This window comes from Plasmodium cynomolgi, chromosome 3, assembly GCF_000321355.1.
Source record: "Plasmodium cynomolgi strain B DNA, chromosome 3, whole genome shotgun sequence".
Taxonomy (NCBI): domain Eukaryota; phylum Apicomplexa; class Aconoidasida; order Haemosporida; family Plasmodiidae; genus Plasmodium; species Plasmodium cynomolgi.
The window spans coordinates 27,529-49,860 of NC_020397.1; the positions used below are offsets into that span (position 1 = coordinate 27,529).

The 22,332-nt window shown below is 37.6% G+C and overlaps 5 protein-coding genes and 1 non-coding gene across 6 annotated transcripts; 4 read left to right on the forward strand and 2 right to left on the reverse strand.

Annotated features, from left to right (window-relative positions):
* Positions 1-579: 579 nt before the first annotated feature.
* Positions 580-1,483, forward strand: PCYB_031060 (RAD protein; the record flags this gene model as incomplete). The annotated part of the gene is made up of 2 exons (XM_004220776.1): positions 580-654; positions 857-1,483. The coding sequence occupies 2 exons, from the start codon at positions 580-582 to the stop codon at positions 1,481-1,483; spliced, it is 702 nt and encodes a 233-aa protein (XP_004220824.1).
* An 833-nt stretch (positions 1,484-2,316) lies between these two features.
* Positions 2,317-2,390, forward strand: PCYB_031065. The gene has a single exon. It is a non-coding gene; the product is annotated as a tRNA-Asn (tRNA).
* Positions 2,391-2,961: 571 nt separating this feature from the next.
* PCYB_031070 (hypothetical protein) lies at positions 2,962-4,771 on the reverse strand (the record flags this gene model as incomplete). The annotated part of the gene is made up of 2 exons (XM_004220777.1): positions 2,962-4,227; positions 4,271-4,771. 2 exons carry the CDS (start codon positions 4,769-4,771, stop codon positions 2,962-2,964), a joined length of 1,767 nt encoding a protein of 588 aa, XP_004220825.1.
* Positions 4,772-5,977: 1,206 nt separating this feature from the next.
* PCYB_031080 (hypothetical protein) lies at positions 5,978-7,193 on the forward strand (the record flags this gene model as incomplete). Its single annotated transcript, XM_004220778.1, has 2 exons — positions 5,978-7,085; positions 7,117-7,193. 2 exons carry the CDS (start codon positions 5,978-5,980, stop codon positions 7,191-7,193), a joined length of 1,185 nt encoding a protein of 394 aa, XP_004220826.1.
* A 1,041-nt stretch (positions 7,194-8,234) lies between these two features.
* Positions 8,235-8,907, reverse strand: PCYB_031090 (hypothetical protein; the record flags this gene model as incomplete). Its single annotated transcript, XM_004220779.1, has 3 exons — positions 8,235-8,390; positions 8,515-8,585; positions 8,742-8,907. The coding sequence occupies 3 exons, from the start codon at positions 8,905-8,907 to the stop codon at positions 8,235-8,237; spliced, it is 393 nt and encodes a 130-aa protein (XP_004220827.1).
* A 1,940-nt stretch (positions 8,908-10,847) lies between these two features.
* On the forward strand, positions 10,848-20,407 carry PCYB_031100 (hypothetical protein; the record flags this gene model as incomplete). Its single annotated transcript, XM_004220780.1, has 2 exons — positions 10,848-15,863; positions 15,995-20,407. The coding sequence occupies 2 exons, from the start codon at positions 10,848-10,850 to the stop codon at positions 20,405-20,407; spliced, it is 9,429 nt and encodes a 3,142-aa protein (XP_004220828.1).
* Between the last annotated feature and the right edge of the window lie 1,925 nt (positions 20,408-22,332).

A 22,332-nucleotide genomic window follows, 5' to 3' on the forward strand; every position in this document is an offset into this window, starting at 1 on the left:
TAAAAAAAAAAAAAAAAAAGATTTGCGGGCTAAAATTGTCTGTCGAAAAATAAATATATGGTGAACTTTTTTTTTGGTAGAACTTTTTGATTTTTATAACCATTTTTTTTACCATAATTTCTTTTGTCTTCCTTATATTAGAACAAGATTTTTTATTTTTTATTTGTTATTTTTTATTTGTTATTTTTTATTTGCTATTTGTTACTTTTTTGATTTCCTTTACCATTCCAACAACTTTCTTTTTTTTATTGCAAGAACCCCTTTTTCTTCTTTATTAGAACATTTTTTTTTTAACCTTAGAACAGCTCTATCCGATTGCTCTTAAGGATAGAACAATTTTTTTTTTTTTTTAGATCGATTTGTTTTGGTTTTGTTTTAGAGAAAATTTGTTTAATTTTTTTACTAGAATTTTTTTTTTTTATAAATATAAAAAAATATAGATATTCCATAAATACAGGTAAAATTTGCATATGTATATATATACTTACAACGTTAAGGCCAACTTGTCACAAAATGAACCTCAGAGGACCCCCTAGTTTCGTGCATCCCTTTCCGAAAGGAATGAAAAGCTGCGGAAAAATGAATCTGAAAGAGTTCTTCTTGTTGAGTTTTTTTCTCTTCGCGCTTGTTCTCGCATCTTTTAACTTTTCGCAGGTAAACAAAAAATTTCATACATAGTACGGGCGAAAAATCCTTTGCCACGTTACATATCTTCTTGTAAATTGGTTTGCCTACCTTGTATATCTCCTAACACGCATGAATAATACGCTCACACGTATAGATAAGCATGTACGTGCTTACATGTAAATGCCCCCATGCGCACGCACAAAAAAAAATATGTTTGCCCTATTTACAGATCAAGTCAATACCAATAAACGATGGGACCATTGGACTGCAACTAGATAATTCCTCGTACGGGCGTCTATTAGCACAGGCATCACATAGCAGCAGACCCTCCATTTCTAAAACCAATACAAATATTTCTGAAAGCTCTTCGGTAAATATACATGAAAGGGTTCAAAACTTACCCTTCCATTGTGATGCTTCTAAACTTTCCAAACAGCTAACAGAAGAGGAGATCAAGGGACTCCTTAAATCTTACGGGAAATCCATAACACAAGAAAACGCACATATTGTATTCAACTATGTACACAATTTGCAAAGAAAAAACTATATCGACTTGATCGAAGGGTTGTGGAAGCATTTTATGGAATTGTCGCAGAAGTATGGAATACCAGATGACTACCGATATAGCTGCTGGTGGAAATGCAATAATGAACTCCTCAATGAACTAATGGACATCGACCATTTCGACCACATGGATTTATTTACTTATATAAAGGGGAAAAATAACAACAATGCAACATTCACAAAATTTATAGAAGACAAAATGAAGTTATCTAACGAAATCATCGAGAAAAATAGGGAAAAATGGACCAAATTGTTGACCGAACGGATTAAAAATAAAAGCTATAAAAAGTGAAGTGTCCCCCTCAAAAAAAATAACATTCGAATGATAAACCTGAATGTGCGTTCTAAAAAAAAAAAAACTTCAAAAAGACAGCTTTGTTTTGTGTGTGTACATAATGTCAATATTATTTGTTTATGTACCATATTTTTTTTTTTTTTGTCATATAGCGTTTGTTCAAAATAATTTGTAACACTAATATTTGTGCACGAATACATAATCAGTTGAAACTTTAAATATGCAAAATCCAGCGCATCCAACTGCATTACAAAATGGTTGCAGCAATTTTAAAATTGTTCACCTGGAGATTGTATATTTTTAAAGTAATAATTCGATCTGCATAAATTAATGATAAAAATTTTCTTAAAATGTGTTCTTTGCGTTTCGTTTATTTTTCCTTTCGTTCACTTGTGGGTGAAATGCTTAAAATTCGTCAATTTAAAAGGCGAAACAGATTTTTAAACATTTCGTTGCTTGACGTGAAAAGTGTTTCAAGCATTGCGCGCGCGATTTTTGCAAGGGGAAAAAACTGGCATTATTTTTCCATATATATACATATAGTTACAATGTGATATTTTTTACTTTGTTGTATATATTTATTTTTATTTATTTTTTTTTTAATACACTTAACTCTTCAAATTGCGCGCCTTTCTTGTCACATTATGAAATATACAAATTGAACATATTAAAAATTTGCAAATATGGGCACCCTCAGCATTATTACCAGTCCCCATTTAAAATCCAATGCAATACTATATAAACATTTTCGCGCTACTCAGAAGGTAGCCATTTTAAAATACTTTCTTAGAAATTATAAAATGAGTTACATTTTTTATTACTCATATTAAGGTTCCGTAGCTCAGTTGGTTAGAGCGTGCGGCTGTTAACCGCAAGGTCGTTGGTTCGATCCCAGCCGGTACCGAATTCTTTAAAAATATTTTTTTTCCCCATACCAGAGAAAATGTAATAATTAGTAATAGTTCTGTTATATATGTTTCCGTTAAAATTATAAATGCGCATAACAATCTAACTTCCGTATGTTCAGCAAGTATAGGCAATTTTTTCCATTTCGTTGGATCCCAGCAACTGAGGTATCTTTACCGCCCAATAAATTTATTTCCGTAATGGAAGCACGCACTCCTTATTGCTCATAAAAACTTCCAACCCACAGGATAGCACTTTTATTTATTTTACAATTTCGCGTTGAGTAAGAAAATATAAATTTAAAAACATTTTCAGTTTTTTTTTTTTTCCCCCTTAATGTATAAAAAAACGAATCCTCTAGCATTCTGCCAAAATGCATACCTCTCGCAGTTACGCGAATACGTAGCGCGAAATGGTTAGCAAATTTTTCCACATCAAAATGATGCACCAATTGGGGAAAATTGCGTTGATTTAAAAAAACATTCCCAATTGGGATCCAATCCGGTGAAAACAACGTATGAACAATAAAAATAAAACGCATTCAAAAAGGATCCCACACAGTGGCAAAATTAAACAGGCGTGCACACGCTGGGACGCGGTGTATGTGTATTTGTGTGCGTCCCACCTATCCCGCTTTTATCCTGTGTAATGACAACAGCCGAATTGTTATAGCTGGCATTCACATACTTAATGTCAAAATTGTCAGGATAATACTTTTCGGACAAGATATGTACCGGATAGTTAATTATTCCTTTATTTTTATATGGAGTTATTTGATGCTTGTTGTTGTACCCCCAGCCGTAAAGCTTATCATTCAGAATTAACAAACAATGCTTATCGCCACAGGAAAAATCTTTTATTTTGTTGTTAGGCAGCTTTACAGTAGATAATGTCTGCTGATGTTTGCCCATATGGCGTCCACACTGAAAATACATATTATCGCCGAAACAGAACAATTGCTTTCCAAATTTGTCATTTGAATGTATCATGGAGAAATTCGACCCTGCATTAATTTTGTAAATCTCATCAACCATTTCGTTGTCATTCAATTTTTTTAGTACCTTCTGTGGACTACTTTGTATATGTCTATCATAAAAAGAATAATTTGCCAAATTTTTTGTTACAGTGGAATAGCCAAGTTTTAATTGATCTTTCCAGCTGGTTCCTGACAGGGAATTTTTATTTGTTCTGCTTTCTCCTAACCCTAGTTGGATTTTACTATCGTCTCCAAAACTGTAAATATTATTTTCATCGTCCAGACATAATGTATGGTTTAGTCCACAGGACACATCGACAATTTTTGTTTTTCCCTCAAATGGTACTTTATTAATATGTACATAATTATTTTTATCGTATTTGTAGCTTTCATCATTCGTCATTAAATGACTCAAGCGTTCCTCATCTTCGTATTCTTCCCTCCTCTCGCCACGCAAATTGTTGTATGTCAAAAAACTACTACTATCGTTTAACTCTTTGAGAATTGGGTCCACATCGTGGGTACCACACACAGGTGTATCCCCTCGTTCAATCTTCCCATCCGGTGGGCTAGAAATAATTCCATCACGTGAATCGGCACTTTTGGATGGAACCGCCGTTCCATTATCCTTAACCCTGAAGGAGTACCCATTGGGGGTATTCTCCGTTTGGGCATGTTCACTTGGGTCTTCTCCCCCATTTTGAACAACCCCCCCGACGCTATTTTTATTAAACATATGTAACGTACCATTTAATTTGTTGGCAAGTTCGAAATTGTAATTTATATTGAAATTATTCCTAAATGATGGCTCCTTTGCACACTGTCCATACAAATTATTGCCTGAGCAATACACATTTCCCTTATTTGTGACAAAAGCTAGGTGATATTTATTCACACTTAACTTGATTATTCGTTCGCTCTGAAAAAAAACTATTTTTACATTTGTAAAAATCTTCAACTATGAATTCGTTTCTTTTTAAACAATTTTTATAACTTCTAACAATTTTTAATTCTCCTTTTTTGCTCATAAGGTATATGTCATTATTCGAAAATTGTACGTCTGTAATTCCTTCGTCTGTGTTTAGTTTCACTGGGGTTGTATAAACCAGTTCCTTCTGTTCATCATCTTCATATGATCCCCATATGTAAATGTCATCATTCTCGGTTATACAGCTACCTATGCAATTACCAAAGGTTATTTTTTTTACCTTTATGTTATTTTTTGAAAAAAAAGGTACCTCTCCATTTTGCTTCGTTCCTTTCATCAACGATCGCCTATCGCCAAAAAGAAACACTCTTTCTTCTATCTTCCCATTTTCGCAATAACAGACACTCTTTTTTTTGTTTATACAGTAGTAACCGCTCAATGCAACTGCAAAGTATCTAGATAAAGGGAATGCCATTTTGCTGCGACGTCTAGGGGGATACACTGTGGGTGAGTGATTTTACAATTCAATGCCCTTTTTAAGCATCTTCACCGATTCTCTCAAGTGGGGGTTCCCTTTTTTTTCTTATTTCATGTTGCTTTCTTTTTCCCTTTCGTATTTCCAAAAGGGATAGCTTTCCACAAAATGTACAAATTACGGGAGAAGCATCTAGAATGCCGATTAAAAGAGGCACGTTATAAATGTGCCCTGGTTGGGCCAATTGGGAGAAAAACTACCCACACAAAGAATCATACGAGAAATTGACATATATTCGTCATATCACATCTTCCCGCAAAAGCTCGCATTAGCGCTGTACATTAAAACCGTACGTGTACATAGGAAATGACCACGGAAAAAGGCTACCTTAACTGCTTCTTTTTTTTGACCCTCCGCTCAGAAAAAATTGCGCCGCAATGGCTAAGTTGTTCCTACAAAACTCTTTAAATGCCTTTTTTACTCCCCATGTGTATTTTTTCCTAAAAATAATAACTTCTACCATTACGTTTTTGTATTCCCATTTTGCATTTGCCCTTGTTCCGCACTACTCGTAATTTATGCACAGCATGGGGGGGATAACAAAATTTGCCTTTTTTTTCACCCCCCCGAGAAACTTGATTAAAAGTCAAAAAAGGCAGAAAAGGCAGAAAATACAAAAGTGAGCACGCAAAAAATGCAACATTTCTGTATTTGCTAGAAACCCCATCCTTCGTCGTTTACTCTAAGGGCTCCATGTCACCTCACCAAAATGGCACTCGTGCCATAATCGACGAATTTTTTTTTTACGCCAAAGTACGGCAGTAATGTTTCTTTCGCATTCACCTACTTTTTTTTTCCTGCCAATTTGATCGCGCCTCTCTTTTCTTTACGTTTCTCCCCTGCGCTTTTTCCCAACGCGTAACAATAGCAACGCCCCCCAAATAACCCATTTTTCGTGCCGTACAAACAAGGGAAAATGCTGACGGGTCAAAAAGAACGATTGGATCATTTTTCAGAGCATCCAAATGTGAATTAGCAAACATGCTAGATGGGTAGTGAGCATGAAAAAGAGGACTTCACAAAAATAGAAAGCACGTTGAGAAGCGCCTTGTCGTAATTTTCTCAACCAAACTGACTGACAACCTGAGGAACGTCCATTTTAATCCACCGTCGCAACCACTGCTCACCAACAAGCTATTCAACACAATGGAGAACCTTTACAATGACATGGAAGAATATGGCAAGATATGCCAACTGTACACCGAGAAAAAACAAAAAAGAGAAAAAAAAACGAACAACATTAATGATCTAGTAGATGAAGACATACTATGGATGTACGAAACGAAGGAAGAGAAGGAGGCCAAGGAACAGGAAGAATATTTATTGGGGAAAAAAATTGATATGCAAAAGTTAATCGAAGAGGAGGAAGAAGCCAAAAAGGAAATCGTAAAACAAAAAAATAATATAGACCATTTGAATAAAATCAGAGAAGATCCACTAACTATTATTAAAAAAATGGAATTTCAAAAGAAGAAAATGATGGATGAACAAAAGAGACTCTTGCAGTTGCAGCGCTCTAGGGAAATGCCCGAAGCGAATTCAATAAATAGACAAGGCGGCAAATCAGGCAGCAGCTCGTCAAGTGAAGAGGACGTCATGCGATCAAGAGAAAAGGAGAAAGACAGGAAGAAAAGAAGGAAGGAAGAAAAAAGGAAGGAAGAAAAAAGGGAAAAAAGACGAGTGAAAAAAAGAAGGAAAGAAAAGAGTAAGGAAAAAAGGGAAAGAAAAAGAGAAAAGAAACGAAAAGAAAAAAAAAATAAAAAGGAGAGGAAAGAAAGACAGGTTAACTCAGACACAGAGTCCGAATCGGAAGAGGAAAAGAAAATGAGAAAATCGAGAAAGAGGGAGCGCGGGAGAAGTGATGAATCGGAAAAGGCAATGAGAAAGGCGAGAAAGAGGGAGCGCGGGAGAAGTGATGAATCGGAAAAGGCAATGAGAAAGGCGAAAAAGAGGGAACGCGGAAGAAGTGATGAATCAGCCATGGAAAGAGTTCGGGATGCGCGTCGACAGCGGAAAAGAAGAAGAGGGGAGAGCACTGAACGCGGAAGTGAAACTGACAGCGGATTTGACAGCAGACGTGACGGCGAACGTGATAACGAATGTGACAGTGGAACTGAAAGCGAACGTGATAGCAGACGTGATAGCAGACGTGACAGCGGAATTAAAAGCGAAATCGGCAGTGGTCGTCATCATCCTAGGCTTACAAAGTCGAAAAAGAAGAGAGAAGAAAAAAGTGACAATGAATATAGCAGTGGTAGTATAAGTGACCTTAACGATGGCCGAAGTGGGAAAGGAGAAAAACAGCGGCGAATGGAATGGGAGCGCGAGAGGCGACGACGACGGGAACGATCGAGAGAAATAGATGAACATAGGGACAGGCAAAGTGATACCGAACGCGAAAGAAAAAGGTGGAGAAACGAGCGCTGACTCAGGAATCCAAACATTCAAGCGCGTACCAAAATTAAAATAAAATTTATTGGAAAAAAAATAATGTATAATGTCTCGTCGAGTTCGTTTTTTTTTTTTTTTTTTTTTTTGTGTATTTCAAAACGAAGTGATAACGCACAAATGAGGGAACAAAACTGCTAAAAATTTTCCAAATTGAAAGTAACCCATAGGAAAAAAGTTCTACTTAAAAGCAAAACACTCAGAAGTAGCAAAATTTGCAACATATTTTATAAACTGCAGCAATTATGTTTATATATCAATGGGCGCAATTGCACCACACATAGGGATGCACATATTAAAAAAAAAGCGATTAAATCAAACGAATCCAAAATGAAAAAGTATGCAGAACTGAATTCATCAACGGTGATAGATAGTACAAAATACGGGGGTGCTTAAATCGCGTTCTTTGTACAAGACCCCAAATAATGAGCCTTCAACATTTCTGCAGCGTACGCAAGCATGTATTCCAAATATATGAATTTTTTTCAAATTTTACATTTTTATTTTACAAAGAAATCAACAAAATGCCCATCAAAAAAATGGCGTTGCTTAATTGGAATAACTGTTCGAATACTCAACATAATAATCTCCTTCCTTTTTCATATTTTGTGTGTGAAACTGGGGAAAAAAAAATAAAAGTCATGTAAAAATTATTTAGTTGTTACAATTAAAAGGAAAACTGCGCACATATAATACATATACATATGTACTTATATGCATGCCCCAATTTGTTCTATGCAGAGATAGCTTTAAATGGAGGTGAAAACCCTCTCGCCTACTTCTTCATATTTGTTGTCCTCCCAACTTAGTGGCAATGGCTTCCCGCTTCGTTTACTGCTTCCCCGTCGTACTCCCTTTAAAGAGGTGAAACGAGAATGTAATTTTTTCACGGGGAATTTTTTTCCCAATCCGCGCGCACATACCTACGCATAAGTGCACAGCAACACATGCATAACTACACGTGCGTGGAGATGCGTACATTCATGCACGTGTTTATCATATGTACCCTCCTTTTTGACATTTGTTGCCCATTTTTTTTGTCTACTATTGTTATATCCTTCAACTTCAGATAGAAAAAAAACTCATATAAATTCTTTCCTATATTATTTATCTACAAAAATGAAACGTAAGAAGTTCGCATCGCATTTTCGACGTGCTCATTTTGCGAGGCCCTAAGAAATTTTTTTTTTTTTTTTATTTTTCTTCTTTTTTTCCTTATTTTTCGTTATTTTTACCTGTTCGTCACTTAAATCTAAGGATATTCTCCTCGCATGAGTGACAATTTCCCTTTTCAGCTCCTCCTTGTCTGCTTTGTCAACAAAAAAACGCCAATTTTATTATGTGTCGCATGCAGATGGGATATTTATGGATGTTCCATTTAGTAGGTACACACAACTTTGTGTGCATAGACATACTTCCCGCTGCACTGTTCGCATTTTTCTCATTTTTTTTTTTTATTTACCTTTAAAATTAATGACGTCGTTAATTTTAAGCCGTAGCTGTGTCCCCCTTCTCCCGGGCGCCCACTTACAGCCAAACAAAAATGCAAATTTTTTTTTCAAAGCATAGCCCTCAACCGGATGAATGGAAAGTAGGAAAAGTAATAATGCAATAACTCTTAATTCCATACTTCACGACAAACTGGGCGAAATGTGACGGAAAAAAAAAAGGGGACATTTTTACAATAGAACCGTATGGCAGCAGTTTATATCGCCGTTATACACAACCCTAAATCAGTTTCCCCAGTTTGTACGATTTCCCTTTTTGAAAAATCGAAATGTTTGCAAGCGAAACGTATAATCCCTTCAGTTACTCCCCCTGTGGAGAATACGTTTCGCTTTGTGAGTGTGGATACCGTCAGAGGTGGTGCCAGTATCATTACGGTCTCAAAAGTGTAATATATTTATGCATATATAGATATATATACATATATATGCATGTGCAACCATATGGGTGGCTGGTGGCCTTTATTGGGGGCCACAATAAAGGGTCATATTTCCATTAAAGGGCAATTTCGGGGGGCTTACAACCACAAAACTTTTTGGCATACATTCGTATGATGTACATTTATGTAACTTCAAATATATGCGCACAAAACAAGGCCGGATTTCCCATGCCCCAATTTTTCACCGGCGTCGATACAGAAATAGCGACAAAATGATGGGTAGCTAAAATGACGTGCCCGTATTACATCGCGATGTATGCTGCACGGAGTTGTTTCCTATACCTTATGTAAAGCCCCGCAAAAGGATGGGGAAAAAAAAATTACAGATGGAAAATTATTTCCAATCGCGAAGCATCTTTCTTACATACTCTTCTTATGCTGCCACAGGTACGGCAGCGCAAAAATAATGATTCGCAAAAATTGGGGTCAAATGAGAAGTGAAACAAAAAGCACATGGAACAAAAAAGTGACGCACTACATTTCCAAAATGAAAAAAAAAAAAAAATGCTCGCATATACAGGTACATATAAATGTTACATATGTTACATATGTACCACTCGTGCATTCGTACATCGCGCGCACGTACGTTCATGTAAATGCTCACGTCGGCCACGCAAATCGCAATTTAAAAAACCATCCCCTTGGTTTTTCTCGCGCGTGCCATAGCATATTTATAGAAAAAAAATAAATAAATAAACTGAGAAAAAAACTCCAAAATGTACCACACGAATGTATGGCAAAATGGATGGAAATGTTGATTAGCTACTTATAACATTTCCGTGTTATGTTCCCATTTATGCCTTATATAACTCTGTTTGTGTCCCATATAATGTGACATTTATGTGGCAACGCATGGCCGTACTTATGCCGCCGTTCATGTAACAGCGCATCAGCCTACTTCTGCCACCGCTTACGTAATGGCATATGCCCCTATTTTCCATTTCTCCCCCCTGCATTTGTAAAGGGGCAAAACAACGCCTCGCTAATTATCCCACGTACAGTATTTACCTAATAAAAACATAATTCAAGAATGGGAATATCTCCCACTCTGTAATTTTGCAACAATTTGCAAAAGTATTTTTTTTTTTTTGTTTAGCCCCCTATTTCATGCGAAATTGTTGCCTACAACCCATGTCCCCTTTTTTTAAGCTTAAATTAGTTCAGCTAGTCTGACCCTCATTTGTAAGGGAAATTACCGCTTTGTTTTGTCATTTTCTGCCCATTTTGTGCCCATTTTGTTTCCATTTTGTACCCATTTTGTGTCAATTTCGTTTATTTTATTTTTTTTTTTCGCCCCTCTTTCAATTCACCCAGTTCGTCAATCAACGAGAGGTACGCCCCACAGGGATGCCACATCAAAGTGTCCCTTCAGTTTGTGCTGAAGCGTGTTTGTCTAGAGTAACGTCCATTCTGCCATTGCGATTTTTTATTTCTCTTAACATCATTTGTTCATTAAAATTTGGCTCACTCCATCCCATATGTTTGTTTAAGATATGTTTATGTACCTAACTAGTGGTCAGCTTTTAATGTGCCACTGCTTTCACCCCCTATGGAACGAACATCTTGGCATTCTGCAAATCTTTCACTTAATGCTATACTACCCCCAAAACACCAAACTGCACAATGGATAGAGTCCTGTTGAAATACATTTTTGACGAACTGTGCACGAGTTTCAACAAAAAGGAAATAACCTCTTATAGTAAAAAAAAAGAGGACAGTGATAACAACAGTCAGAATCATGTTAACTACTGCATAACGCTGCAGGAGTTATTCGAAAATTTGGAGAGAAATAAAAACGTTCCCATGGATGTGTACATGAAGAGAGAAGTGCTGCGAGTTTTGTACTACTGCAAAGATGTAAGCATATCACAACAAGGGAAGAAGATAGCAGCACCTGGGGAACCTGACAAGCCGAGGTCAGACAATTGTAGAGTCCACCTAGATCAATACAACAACAATATCGAATTTCCCCCGGAAGAAGACACAAATATCATCCTAAACACAGCGACCCAATTCAGTCTTTACATAAACAACATCTACATATACAACAAGCATAATCTGTTTTACTACGAAAGAATCAAAGAGTGCAAAGAGAAAATATTGATCCTGTTGTACATCATTTCGGGGAAGTACAACGGATTAATTCAAAGCTCTCTGGCGAAGTACCTCAACATGGATGTCAAGATGGTGCACTACCACCTAAAAGTTTTATTCCAGTATTTGCTAATAAAAAAAATAAGCATCAACATAAGCAATTTGGAGAAAACCCTAGATTATAGCAACCACAACACCCATAGTAGCAGCAGCAACAATACCATAAAGTTAAACCCGTCCTACATCCTATACTTTAACATCTATTTTATATACAATTTGCTGCCCATATTTATAAAGAACGTGCTATACTCTCAGAACGTCCTTTCGATAAATAAAATTATTTTGCATCTCCTAAACAAGTTCATTATAATACCACAGAAAATTTTGTCCCTCATATTTTTCAAACTGCTAATTGTGTACAACCCATACTATTATATACAAATTAAAAAGGCGCTGAAGATATTCAACTCTATTCTGTCCCACCTAATTTGCAAAAAGAAAATAATAATGTGCAAAATTAAAATCCATTCATCGTACGAAAATTGCTATTTAAATTATGAAAATAAAGATAAAATAAATTACGACAATATTATTAACTTTCTAATTTTGTTTTACTACAATTATGATTACCTCATCAAGTTTATAAACAAATCTTGCTACTTGATGTGCGAAGATTATGTCCAGAAAATTGAATTCAAAAATGAGTTCTTCAGGAGTAACGTTACCAAAGCGAGTGCGTGGGACCAACTGGGGATACACCTAAAAAGGGGGAACACCTCCACCCAGTCGGCAGAGCACCTCCGTGTGCAGAGTGCCCTCCACGAGACGTCCAAGCACTCGGAAGGTTACACGATACGCAGAACGACGTGCCCCCCAATAAACCATAGTGCACCAAATGGGGATTCATCCCCGATGAGCCACTTCCCCCCGTGTGTCTACCCAAACGAAAGTACCGTCGACGCAACACAAAGCAAGGACAGCACCTTGGGGGAAGAAGAAAACATCTTCATGAATGAAAAAAACTGCAATTTGCAAATAAACGAGTTCAAAAATTACATGGATTTAAACATCCACCATAGATTTAACGACACGGATTATTACTCCAGCTCGCATAACGGGAAAGAAGAATCAAGTGAATCGGAGTTTTCCTTTCTCTATGGAAATAAAAAAGATGAAGATTTGTCAAAACAAACTGAAGAAATTAACAAACCGATTGAAGATGGAAACAAAAAATCGTCCTCCTCGCAATCGTCTACCTCTTCCACCTTAGACAGCGATTCGGATAACAACACCTACACCAACCACTCTGTTAAGAATAAAAACTTGCTCTTGAACCACCTCTCACTGTACAATAAAATTAAGTACCTAATTATGAGCAAAGGGATAAGGGGAATGACAACCAAAGAAATATCACAGGTACTCCTGATGTCCATTAAAAAAACGAATACCTTTCTTAGCAAGCTGGTTCGAAACAAAGAAGTTGTAAAAATACCTGAAAGGAAGGACAAAAGCTTTATGTACCGATTTATTGACAATTACATTTACCAGTATGTGCAGAAGAGGCCGCAGGCCCTTGCCTACAAGGGTAATCAACCGTTACAAGGTGTAGTAAAAAATGACGAAGCAACTTCCGGTGGGGGAGACCATTCAACAGGAGGGGAAATCATTGTAGATGATCTATCATTAAAAGGGAACATAAATATTCTTCCTATTGACCAAATGATAAGCCGCTCACCAGAACAAAACAGAAGTGCCCTCTCAACGGATGACCACACCGTAAGTATCAGCCAACCGATTGAAAAATTGAACTGTAACAACCTCGCTCAGGAAAACATTAGTCACATACAATTTAACAAATTAAACGAGTCATTAAATGTGTTAAACTATATCAACACCGTGAACGAAATAGACATAAACGTGCTGACCTACATCATACCGAAGCAGAAGGATTCAGTGGACAATTTCGGCAACTATAAAGACTTTTTTGACCATTATGTGAAGAACTTCAAAACTTTTGAAGATAAATATGATTTATACACGTGCAGTTTTCATTTCTTTTACTACTTAAAATTTGTTCTGAAACGGGACATCAGTAATTCCACCCCAGGATGCAGCAGTGCAAAGGTGAAGAAGCAGAAGAATCAGGGTGCCATTCCAAAGGAATCGACAAAAGATGAAACGTGCGCAATGCGCGAAGATGACCTTGCCTTGAATAAGGTAGACTCATCCGAAAAAGACATCAACTTTATTAAATACTTCATGGAAGATACGACCAAGTTAAAAAGTAATCTCTTTATTAAGAGACTGTTCATTTTTTGCCACTTCCTGCTAAGTTCTAAGGTGACTACATTTCGGTACCTCCAAGATTTATTTATCACCATAGAGAACAATGGAAGGACGATTGATAGAAAATCCGTTCAAAGGCTTTTTAATTACTCCACCAAAATTAATGCCTTTTTTAAAAAGTACACCCTTCTGAACAGCAAAACGGTTAAGTACTACTTCTACGATTCGAATGCCCTATCCGAAAAGCAGTCCAACGATTTGTATGCAAAAATTCAACAGGACTATGCCATTTCGTCGTACAAGCACGCGAACCTTAATGATAAAACCAACAAAGAGAAAACAGAATATTATAACATATCCAGTGGTAACATCATCAGTAAGAAGTTTAAATACACCGTTAATGTTTTCAACGAGAAAGCCAAAAGTGCTACTGATTCTGCGCAGCAAGGGGGAGTCCCCACAAAAGATGATTCCGACTTTACCGCACAGATGTATAGTAACGAAGTCGATGCTGCTTATTTTTCTTCCAACCGGGAAAAGGCACTAGAAGATGATTTTATCGATCTGACCAAGTATCCTGAAAATAGTCACCAGAGGGGAGAGACATCGTACAATTTTTCAGCTACATGTGAAAATCCCAATCTATGGCACACCACACTCTGTAATGGAGAAGCGAATATGGGTACCCCTAATAATAACTTCCATGACACAAAGGGTAGATGTAACCAAACGGGTTCTAGCTTGTCCTCCTCAATTCCGAATAGCACAATGATAAATTCATTCGCACCTGTGGAAGTAGGCAACCGAAGCAGCAAAAGAAAAATGGCCACACCTTCAACCCAATGGCTCAATAAAAGAGGAAAAATGGATCAGCCGCACCAAATTTGTGAGATTGAGAACAAACTTCTCACTGGCGAAAATGGTGAAGTAACTCCATACCACTTCAATAAAAGTGACATAAATTCCACCCTCAATGATAAAAACGAGATTTTCAGAGGGGGACACCCCATAGCAGAAACACAAGGTAACAACCCTAGTGCACAACTCAGCCGCAACAACAACACTGCGATAAGTTTAAACCAAAAAGGCACAGCCTGCAACGTGCTCTATATTGACATTCTAAACGAATCAGCCTTTAAGTGTAAGGAAAATCAAATTATTAGCAAAAAAATAAAAACTAGCAAAGTTTTTCAAAATTTTAAAACCACCCAAGAATTCTCCTACAGCATAAACTACTTCAACGGGTACATCTTTTCAAAAATGACCAGATATAAATATTTCCACAAATGCTTAATAAGGATACTCAAATGGAAGAAGAGGAAAAAAAAAAGGGCAAGAAAAAGGCGCACTGCAGAAAAGGAAAACGAATGTGACACACAGGCTGTACTCACTCCAAACCCGGACAACCCCAAAAAGAGGAAATTATCATATATAGAAGAAATGAAAAGGAAATCTTCCCCTAAAAGGGCCCATAAAGTAGCCTCCAAACGAAGAAGCAACATACTAACCGTGAAGGACATTTTGAAAAATCTCTATCTAGACGAATACCTAAAAATCATCAGCGTGGGATGCAAACTCAATTACATCGAAAATTATCTCCTACATGAAAAACGAAAAAAGAGAATGAAAGATTTACCCCCAATTCTCTTCGAATTTTTGACGTCCTATTCTTCACTAAATTGTAACAAGCAGCGCATGATCGAAAGTTTTCTCCAAAACAAGAATGATCATTCGCATTTCCTCAATTCACCAATGAGCACATTCGTAACAAAAGAGAAAACAGGGACCCATATGACCTCCCCACCGCTTTACACAACCGCGGAGGAAACACCCACCCTGAGTGCCACTACGAATCGAGTACAGAAAAACACACAAGCCAGGGATAATCCAGATGAAAAATTAAACAGGGACCATTTGTGCCAACACGACATCAACGTTATCAAAAGCAGTGACAAAATATGCGTATTCTTTTTCCTCTACAGAAAGTTAAAATTTCTGTGCAACATGAATTTAGTAAAACTTAAATTTGATGACATGAATAAAAATCTTCCGCACAAATGGAAACCCAGCGTTGGATCAAATCCAAAAAATAGGGAACTTAATTTATCCTTCCTAGATTTAAAAAAGAACAATTTGCAGATTCATATCAAGCAGAACCTTACCATTCATTTGTTCGCGTCCAAAAAGGGTAAAAAGAAATTGCGAATCTACAACATGCTTCGCTACAACCACTTCGAAGAATACTACTACAACATATATGTAAGTTTCCATTGACGGGTGTCCATACGGGTCGAGCTCGCCACCTTTTGGCGCTACGTTTGATTAGATACTCACGAGAGTGTATATCCATAAGATACTCATTTACCCCTCTCTTTGTTTCCCCCCTTCAGCTGACCGTCGAACGGTTCAAGAAATTCCTCGTAGAAGGGCACCTGCAAAAAAGCGCGAACGAAAAACTGACCCTACAAGACATTCTCAAGAGCTCCAAAATTAAAAACAAAGGACTGAAGTTTCTCCTGCTGCACAATGCCTACACCAACCAATTATTCCTAACGAGGAAACTCAGAAATCTCTTCATAAGCTTAGTTAAAAAAGTGAAAAAAAAAAATATTTCAAATTCGAAGCTAGCCGAAAATTTAACAGCCTACAGGGAATACAACACATTTAGGGAATCATATAACGTATCTAGAAGCAACATTGAAAAATACTTTTCCATCTTTTACGATTGGTACAGTAAAGAAAAAAATGGAGGTGCAGCCATGACAGAGAAGGATCTGTCCTTTTCATGCCCCTTCTGCAACAACGTATATTTTTTTAAAAACGATTTGCTTAGCCACATATCCAATGTGCATAATGTGAACAGGAATTTTTCAGACCTCATTTCCTTCTTTTCAAATTCGAAGCAAATGATACATAAGAAGCTGAGCGATTTTTTGAAGATCAAAAATAGAGTCAAAGGGAACTCGAGTGGCTTCTCGCCCTACAATTTTGACAGACATTTGGATAACCTCAATCTGGCCAACGCATCTAGGGCTAAGAATGCCACAGGTATAAGGGAACCCTACCCTCTGCATTACATTGACCAAACCGCCAACATATGCGGACCCCAAATTGGAACCCCCTGTGATGCATTTAAAAAACAGTTGGAGAAAGAGCCACAAATGAATCACCAAAGGAGAGCAGTCAATTCATCTAAAGAGATTGAGCTGCTGCACCAAGAATCCACGCACATGAAGAGAAAACACACAGAAATTATTGCTAAGCGAGATCAGGCCAACGGCACACTCTGTGGGAAAACTGCCAATCTTCCCCTAAGCAGCTGCAAAAACGGGAACTCCAAAAACTTAAACAATTTCATAGAAAAAGTAAAGGTAAAATATTCCCTGCGAATAGTCTACATTTATTTCGTAACTGTAATTGTGAAGCTGGCCATGTCGCAGAAATATTTGGAAAAAGCGAAAAAAAAAAGGGAACGTCAAAATGAGCGACTTCTTATGGACAAACCGCATCAAAATGGAGAAAATTATTCCTCATCGGGGTGGACATTATCGATCAACGATAATGACGAAATGGATAGAAACATCCCACGTGACATTTCAAACGGCAGAGAAGTAACCGGGGCACGCTCCTCAAACGAACGAAAGATACCCCACGAGAAGAAGAACAAATTTACGAAGGAGGAAAGGAAAAAAGGGCGACTGCGCAGTGGAGTCACCACTACACACCCAAGCCGTCACCATAAAGGGAAGGAATTGAAACGCCGTAACAAACAAAGCGTGGCACTAGTACCCTCCCCTTCGGAAATGCCAAACGATCCCAACAATTTTGCCTCCATCCAGCTGAGAAAATTCCACGTAATATACCATTTAAAAAATAGGACGAACTCGGAACCGTACAGAAAGAGCATATGGATTAAGGCAAACAATATGATGATCGGAAAATTCAAACAAAACGTTTGCATGTACATCCAGAAAAAGCTATTTCTCTATTTCAAAAAGAACATTGTTCACTATTTTTTCATTTTATCGAATGAAAATTTGGCTAGGTGTATTCTGAACTATTTTGAAACGCACATATACAACTCTACCTACACCAACATCAATTATTACTACGATAAGTACATAAAAAATATTTTCCACTTCAAATTTATTTCTCTTGTAAATTTGTTAAAAATTTTTATAATAAATTATGGGGAGCAGTACGCACTGTACAGGGAAATTACTAAACCGTTGTACTTTCAAAAAATGAAGGACATAAAAAATGCCCTAAAATTTATAAAAAAAAGAAATTACGTCGTGGATACATCCTACGTCTTATCATACTACATTGCCAATGACCTTGTGTGCGACAATGTGTATTCTTACCTTATTTATAAATCCATTTTTTACAAAAAGAAATTATCGCTATCTTTGAAGAAATGTTTTCTGGACAACGTTGTGGATATTATTTACCTCTATGGAGTTTACCACTCTAAGAAAAATTCGGAGAGCATCCAAGCAGGTGCACTGCACAGAAAGGAGAACATCCCAAACTCTCAGTTAGGGGAATTACTCTACCACATCGATGCGGTGTATGACGATGAAAATGGCATAAAAGGGAGGGGAGCGCATTTTGAGAAATTTCCGACGGGTGCCACGCCGCAGAACGGTTACAAACATGCCAACTTCAACACTCAGCCGAATTTATACCCCATGTTAAACGATTTGAGCAGCCATACTTATGATCAAACGGGATGCCCGGTCCGTTCCTACGACACCTACGACGTCATGCAAAATGATAACTTCACAAACGCAAGTTCTAATGGAGAATGCACGAAGCACTACTTCCAGAAGAAGCTAACAATTTTCGACTTAAATTACTATGTGCATAATTTCCTCAAGGGGGAAATGATTCTGTGCGCCTGTAATAACTACATACTGGCGGATGATGACGCCCACACTGGAGATGACCCCATCGGAGGTGACCACTACGAGGAAGATGATCCCTACGATTTTGGTAACTTCGAGGAGGATCACTACGCTGATGATCATTATGCGGATGATCACTATGCGGGTGGTCACTACGCCGGTGGTCACTATGAGGATGATCCCTATGGGGATGATTCCTACCCCGAAGAGGGCGACTCCTCTCAGCATGGCAACCAACTGAGCGACACAGAAAAGGAGACCCACCCGCGAGGAAATAAAAAAAAATACAGACGAAAAAACCACGCACAAAGGTCAAAACGAACAAGAAAAAAAAGAACGAGCAATTCCACCTCCCACAGTATTAAAAGCAAAAGGGGAAACAAAACAAACGTTGTGGACTACCCAAGCAGATGTTACAAAGAGGAAGAGAAAGCCATGAGTTACATGTCATCTAGTGCCAACGACTCAGATATATTTGACAACCTCTCAGATGATTTCGAAATTATCAAGCTTCTAGAAAATGAAAAGGATGGAAGAAAGAAAGTCCTCGGAGGAATAACCAAGCATATAAAATGTCTAACGAAACACGTTAGTGAGTACTTTCCCAATTACTACATCATAAACGATTGTGAAAAGAAAAAGATAGAAAAAAGATTGTCCCAAATTTTCTCCTGTGGTAAAGATAAAAATTGTTCCAGACTGAATAAATCTCTTCGGCAGTTATACTACCACACCGATCAGCAAAACAACAGTCTCTTTACATATTTTAAAAAATATTGCTTACACTTTTACGAGAATTTCATCAGAGGTGAGGTGCCGACTGGATCGTTTAAAAATGCCCTCCTCCTAAACATTAATGAAACGAATCGCGTTAACTTTGCAAATCTTTTCGGGAAATATGTACAACAAAATAATTTCCACAACAATGTCATTTATAGTAAGAATAAATTACTAATTTATAATGTTAGTAAAAAATCCTTCATCGATTTTGATTGGTATCCTCAGAATATCCACCTATATAACATTGCCTACATTTCGAATGCCTCCAAGAAAGTCGACTCTTTGCTGGATGTCCAAGTCACAAATCTGAAGAATAACGTTTATTGGCTCGAAAGAGACAACCACAAAAGGGCCAAACTGGAGAGCAAAAAAAGGAGCACCCATTCTGCTTCGCTTATGACCAACAAAGGACAACCATTCGAACAGATGTACAAGCAGAAAGGGTCAGAAATTGAACCCACGGGTGGTTACCCCAAACAGGGAAAGGAAACACGCGCACAAGCACCCCACAGCTATAACACACGGAAAAACCCTTTTGTAAAAAAAGTGAAGGTTAAAAAAGGAAAAGAAAAAAAGGTGAACACCTTTAAGGAGTCATTTATCTTCGTTACGCAAATTTTATATCACGTTTTCTACCTGAGCGATATGCTAAACACATACGATGAGTATGCAGACTGCGAGGGGGACACATCCGAAAAAAAACAAAGGAAAACCGACCCATATGGAAGGCTCAACGAGATGTACAGAAGCCGCGACAACGATAAAGCTACGCATCATAACGTAATCGGGGATTGTCCTGCCATCTGTGCAGATAGTGCAAAACGTGGAAGAGATAACTCAAATGGGGAACTTGGAGAAGCGGACGAGGAGGAAGGTCCACTTGATGACCTGCCGAACGAGCTGACAGTCATAAGAATGGTGAGGCGGCTTAACAGCCAAAAAGCGAAGAAACACAACACTGCGCAGAAAGAGGCTGCCCACATGGAGACCCCCAGTAAGGACAAAACAAACACCCAAAAGAGCTCCTCCCTGTTCAACAATATAATACGCAAAATGATATTCATCCTTTTGTCTGTTAAAAAAAAAAAAAAGAAGGACGTTTTATGGATAGTTTAAAAAAAATGTATTTACAAGAATTTTTAAAAAATACAACTTATAGGAAGTACACACAAGTAAAAAAGGAATATGATTTTATTCTTTTCCTCCTACACAAATTAAACCTTATAAATATATTCCCCCTCATGAATACTCATAAGATATTTCTACCCCAATATCATAGCGAGAATAATGCGTGCAAAAGGAAAAATATGTTTTATGAGCATAACTTGAAATACCCCTTTTTGAATATGATAAATTTCCACTTGGCAAATTTCAAACTGGAATTTAAGAAGAGCACAGAGAGAGATACGCAGCTGTTCGAGAGGTTCCTACTGCAGAGGGGAGTGCTCCCAAAGGGGGCGCTGCTAAGCGGAAGGGAAAAACTCCTAAGCCGCCAAAAGAAAGACACAAACGCAGAGGACGAAAAATACGTGGGCAAGAAAAACGTTGAAGAAAAAGTCATTTACAACGAGAGAAAACTAGTCTATACTGATTACATATACATAAATTACACAAATAACAACACGCTCAGGAAACCGAATTTCATTCCAAGACTAATTCTGTTGTTCAACCTCCCATGCTACATCATCATTCATGATTATTTTTTCCTCTACCTGTTGGAATATTTTTGTAAAATGAAAGAGCCCCTTGAGGAAGAAATGCAAAACGGATTTAAAGAGAATCATATTTATCGCACCAAACTGGGAGATAAACTGCTCTACCTAATTGAAAATAAATCATACCCCCGTGTTATAAGATATATAAAAAGGATCATAAACAAGGCGTGTAAATATTTTGAGCATATGCTCTTCTCATATAAACGGAAAAATGATTCCCCATTTTGCAAAACCGTTACGCTTTACTACTTTAATGATGACTACATAAATGTAAATATCTTTACTTACATGAATGGAAGTACCAACGTGAAATTTATTTTTTTTTATATTTTAAAAGTGTTCTTTTATCTCAAGGCGAATCCATTTTCCTCCATCTTTGACGTAAGGAAAGAGCGAAACGGGGAACTGGACATTTCAGGGGGTGTAAAAAAAAAAAGCGTTGTTTTTTGGCACACTTTTTTTGTGTACCAACAGCGCATCCCACAGCTGCGCCATGTTGAGTTAACAGCGTCTAATTCGAGAAAGGTCCTAAACCGCGCAGTAATATATGCAACGTAAAGATATTCTCTCGCCTCTTTGACCCCATTTTGCACCCCCCTGAAAAAAGAGTGACCCAGTTGTTAACATCGTTGTCCCTTTCCCAAACATACAAAAGAAAAACACACGCCTTGATGCTTATAGCGTCATCTTTTGTGCATGCTCACTACCCAATTTCACATTTTCCAATTTTGCACACACTCTTCCACCCCTCACAGATATACAAGAGTATCGAAATTCTGAGCTTCGGCGACCTGAACTTCCTCCTAAGAGGCATGTGCCAGGACAACTTCATTTCCTTCAAACTGATGTACATATCGAAGAGGAGCGAAATGTACAAGCTAAACAAAAATTACAAAATTGTTAACTACTTCAACAATTTGGTACTAAACGAAAAAAAGAAGAAAAAAAATAAAGCATCATCATCATCCACCCCAGGGAAGAAAAAGGCCTGCTACATATTTGGTAACAGCACAAGCTCGGATGAGGAACCTTCCACTGATGATGACATTTTGAAGAAAGGAAAACGAAGAAAAAACGGAACAGACCGAATAAACAGCACGAATTGTACCAGTTGGACAACACATGAATGGACAAGCAGCACCCAGGATGCCAACTTCACTCTCAAAAGCGAACGATACTACGTCCCTTCTAATTACAACGCTTTTCTTGAAAAAATGATGTACAAAAAGGTGAAGCTTTATTACGTGGCCGATGAGGGGGTCATTTTTGAAAAATACGCCGGCACGTTATGGGGCTGATGTGTGGTTAAGGGGTGTCACCTGCGGG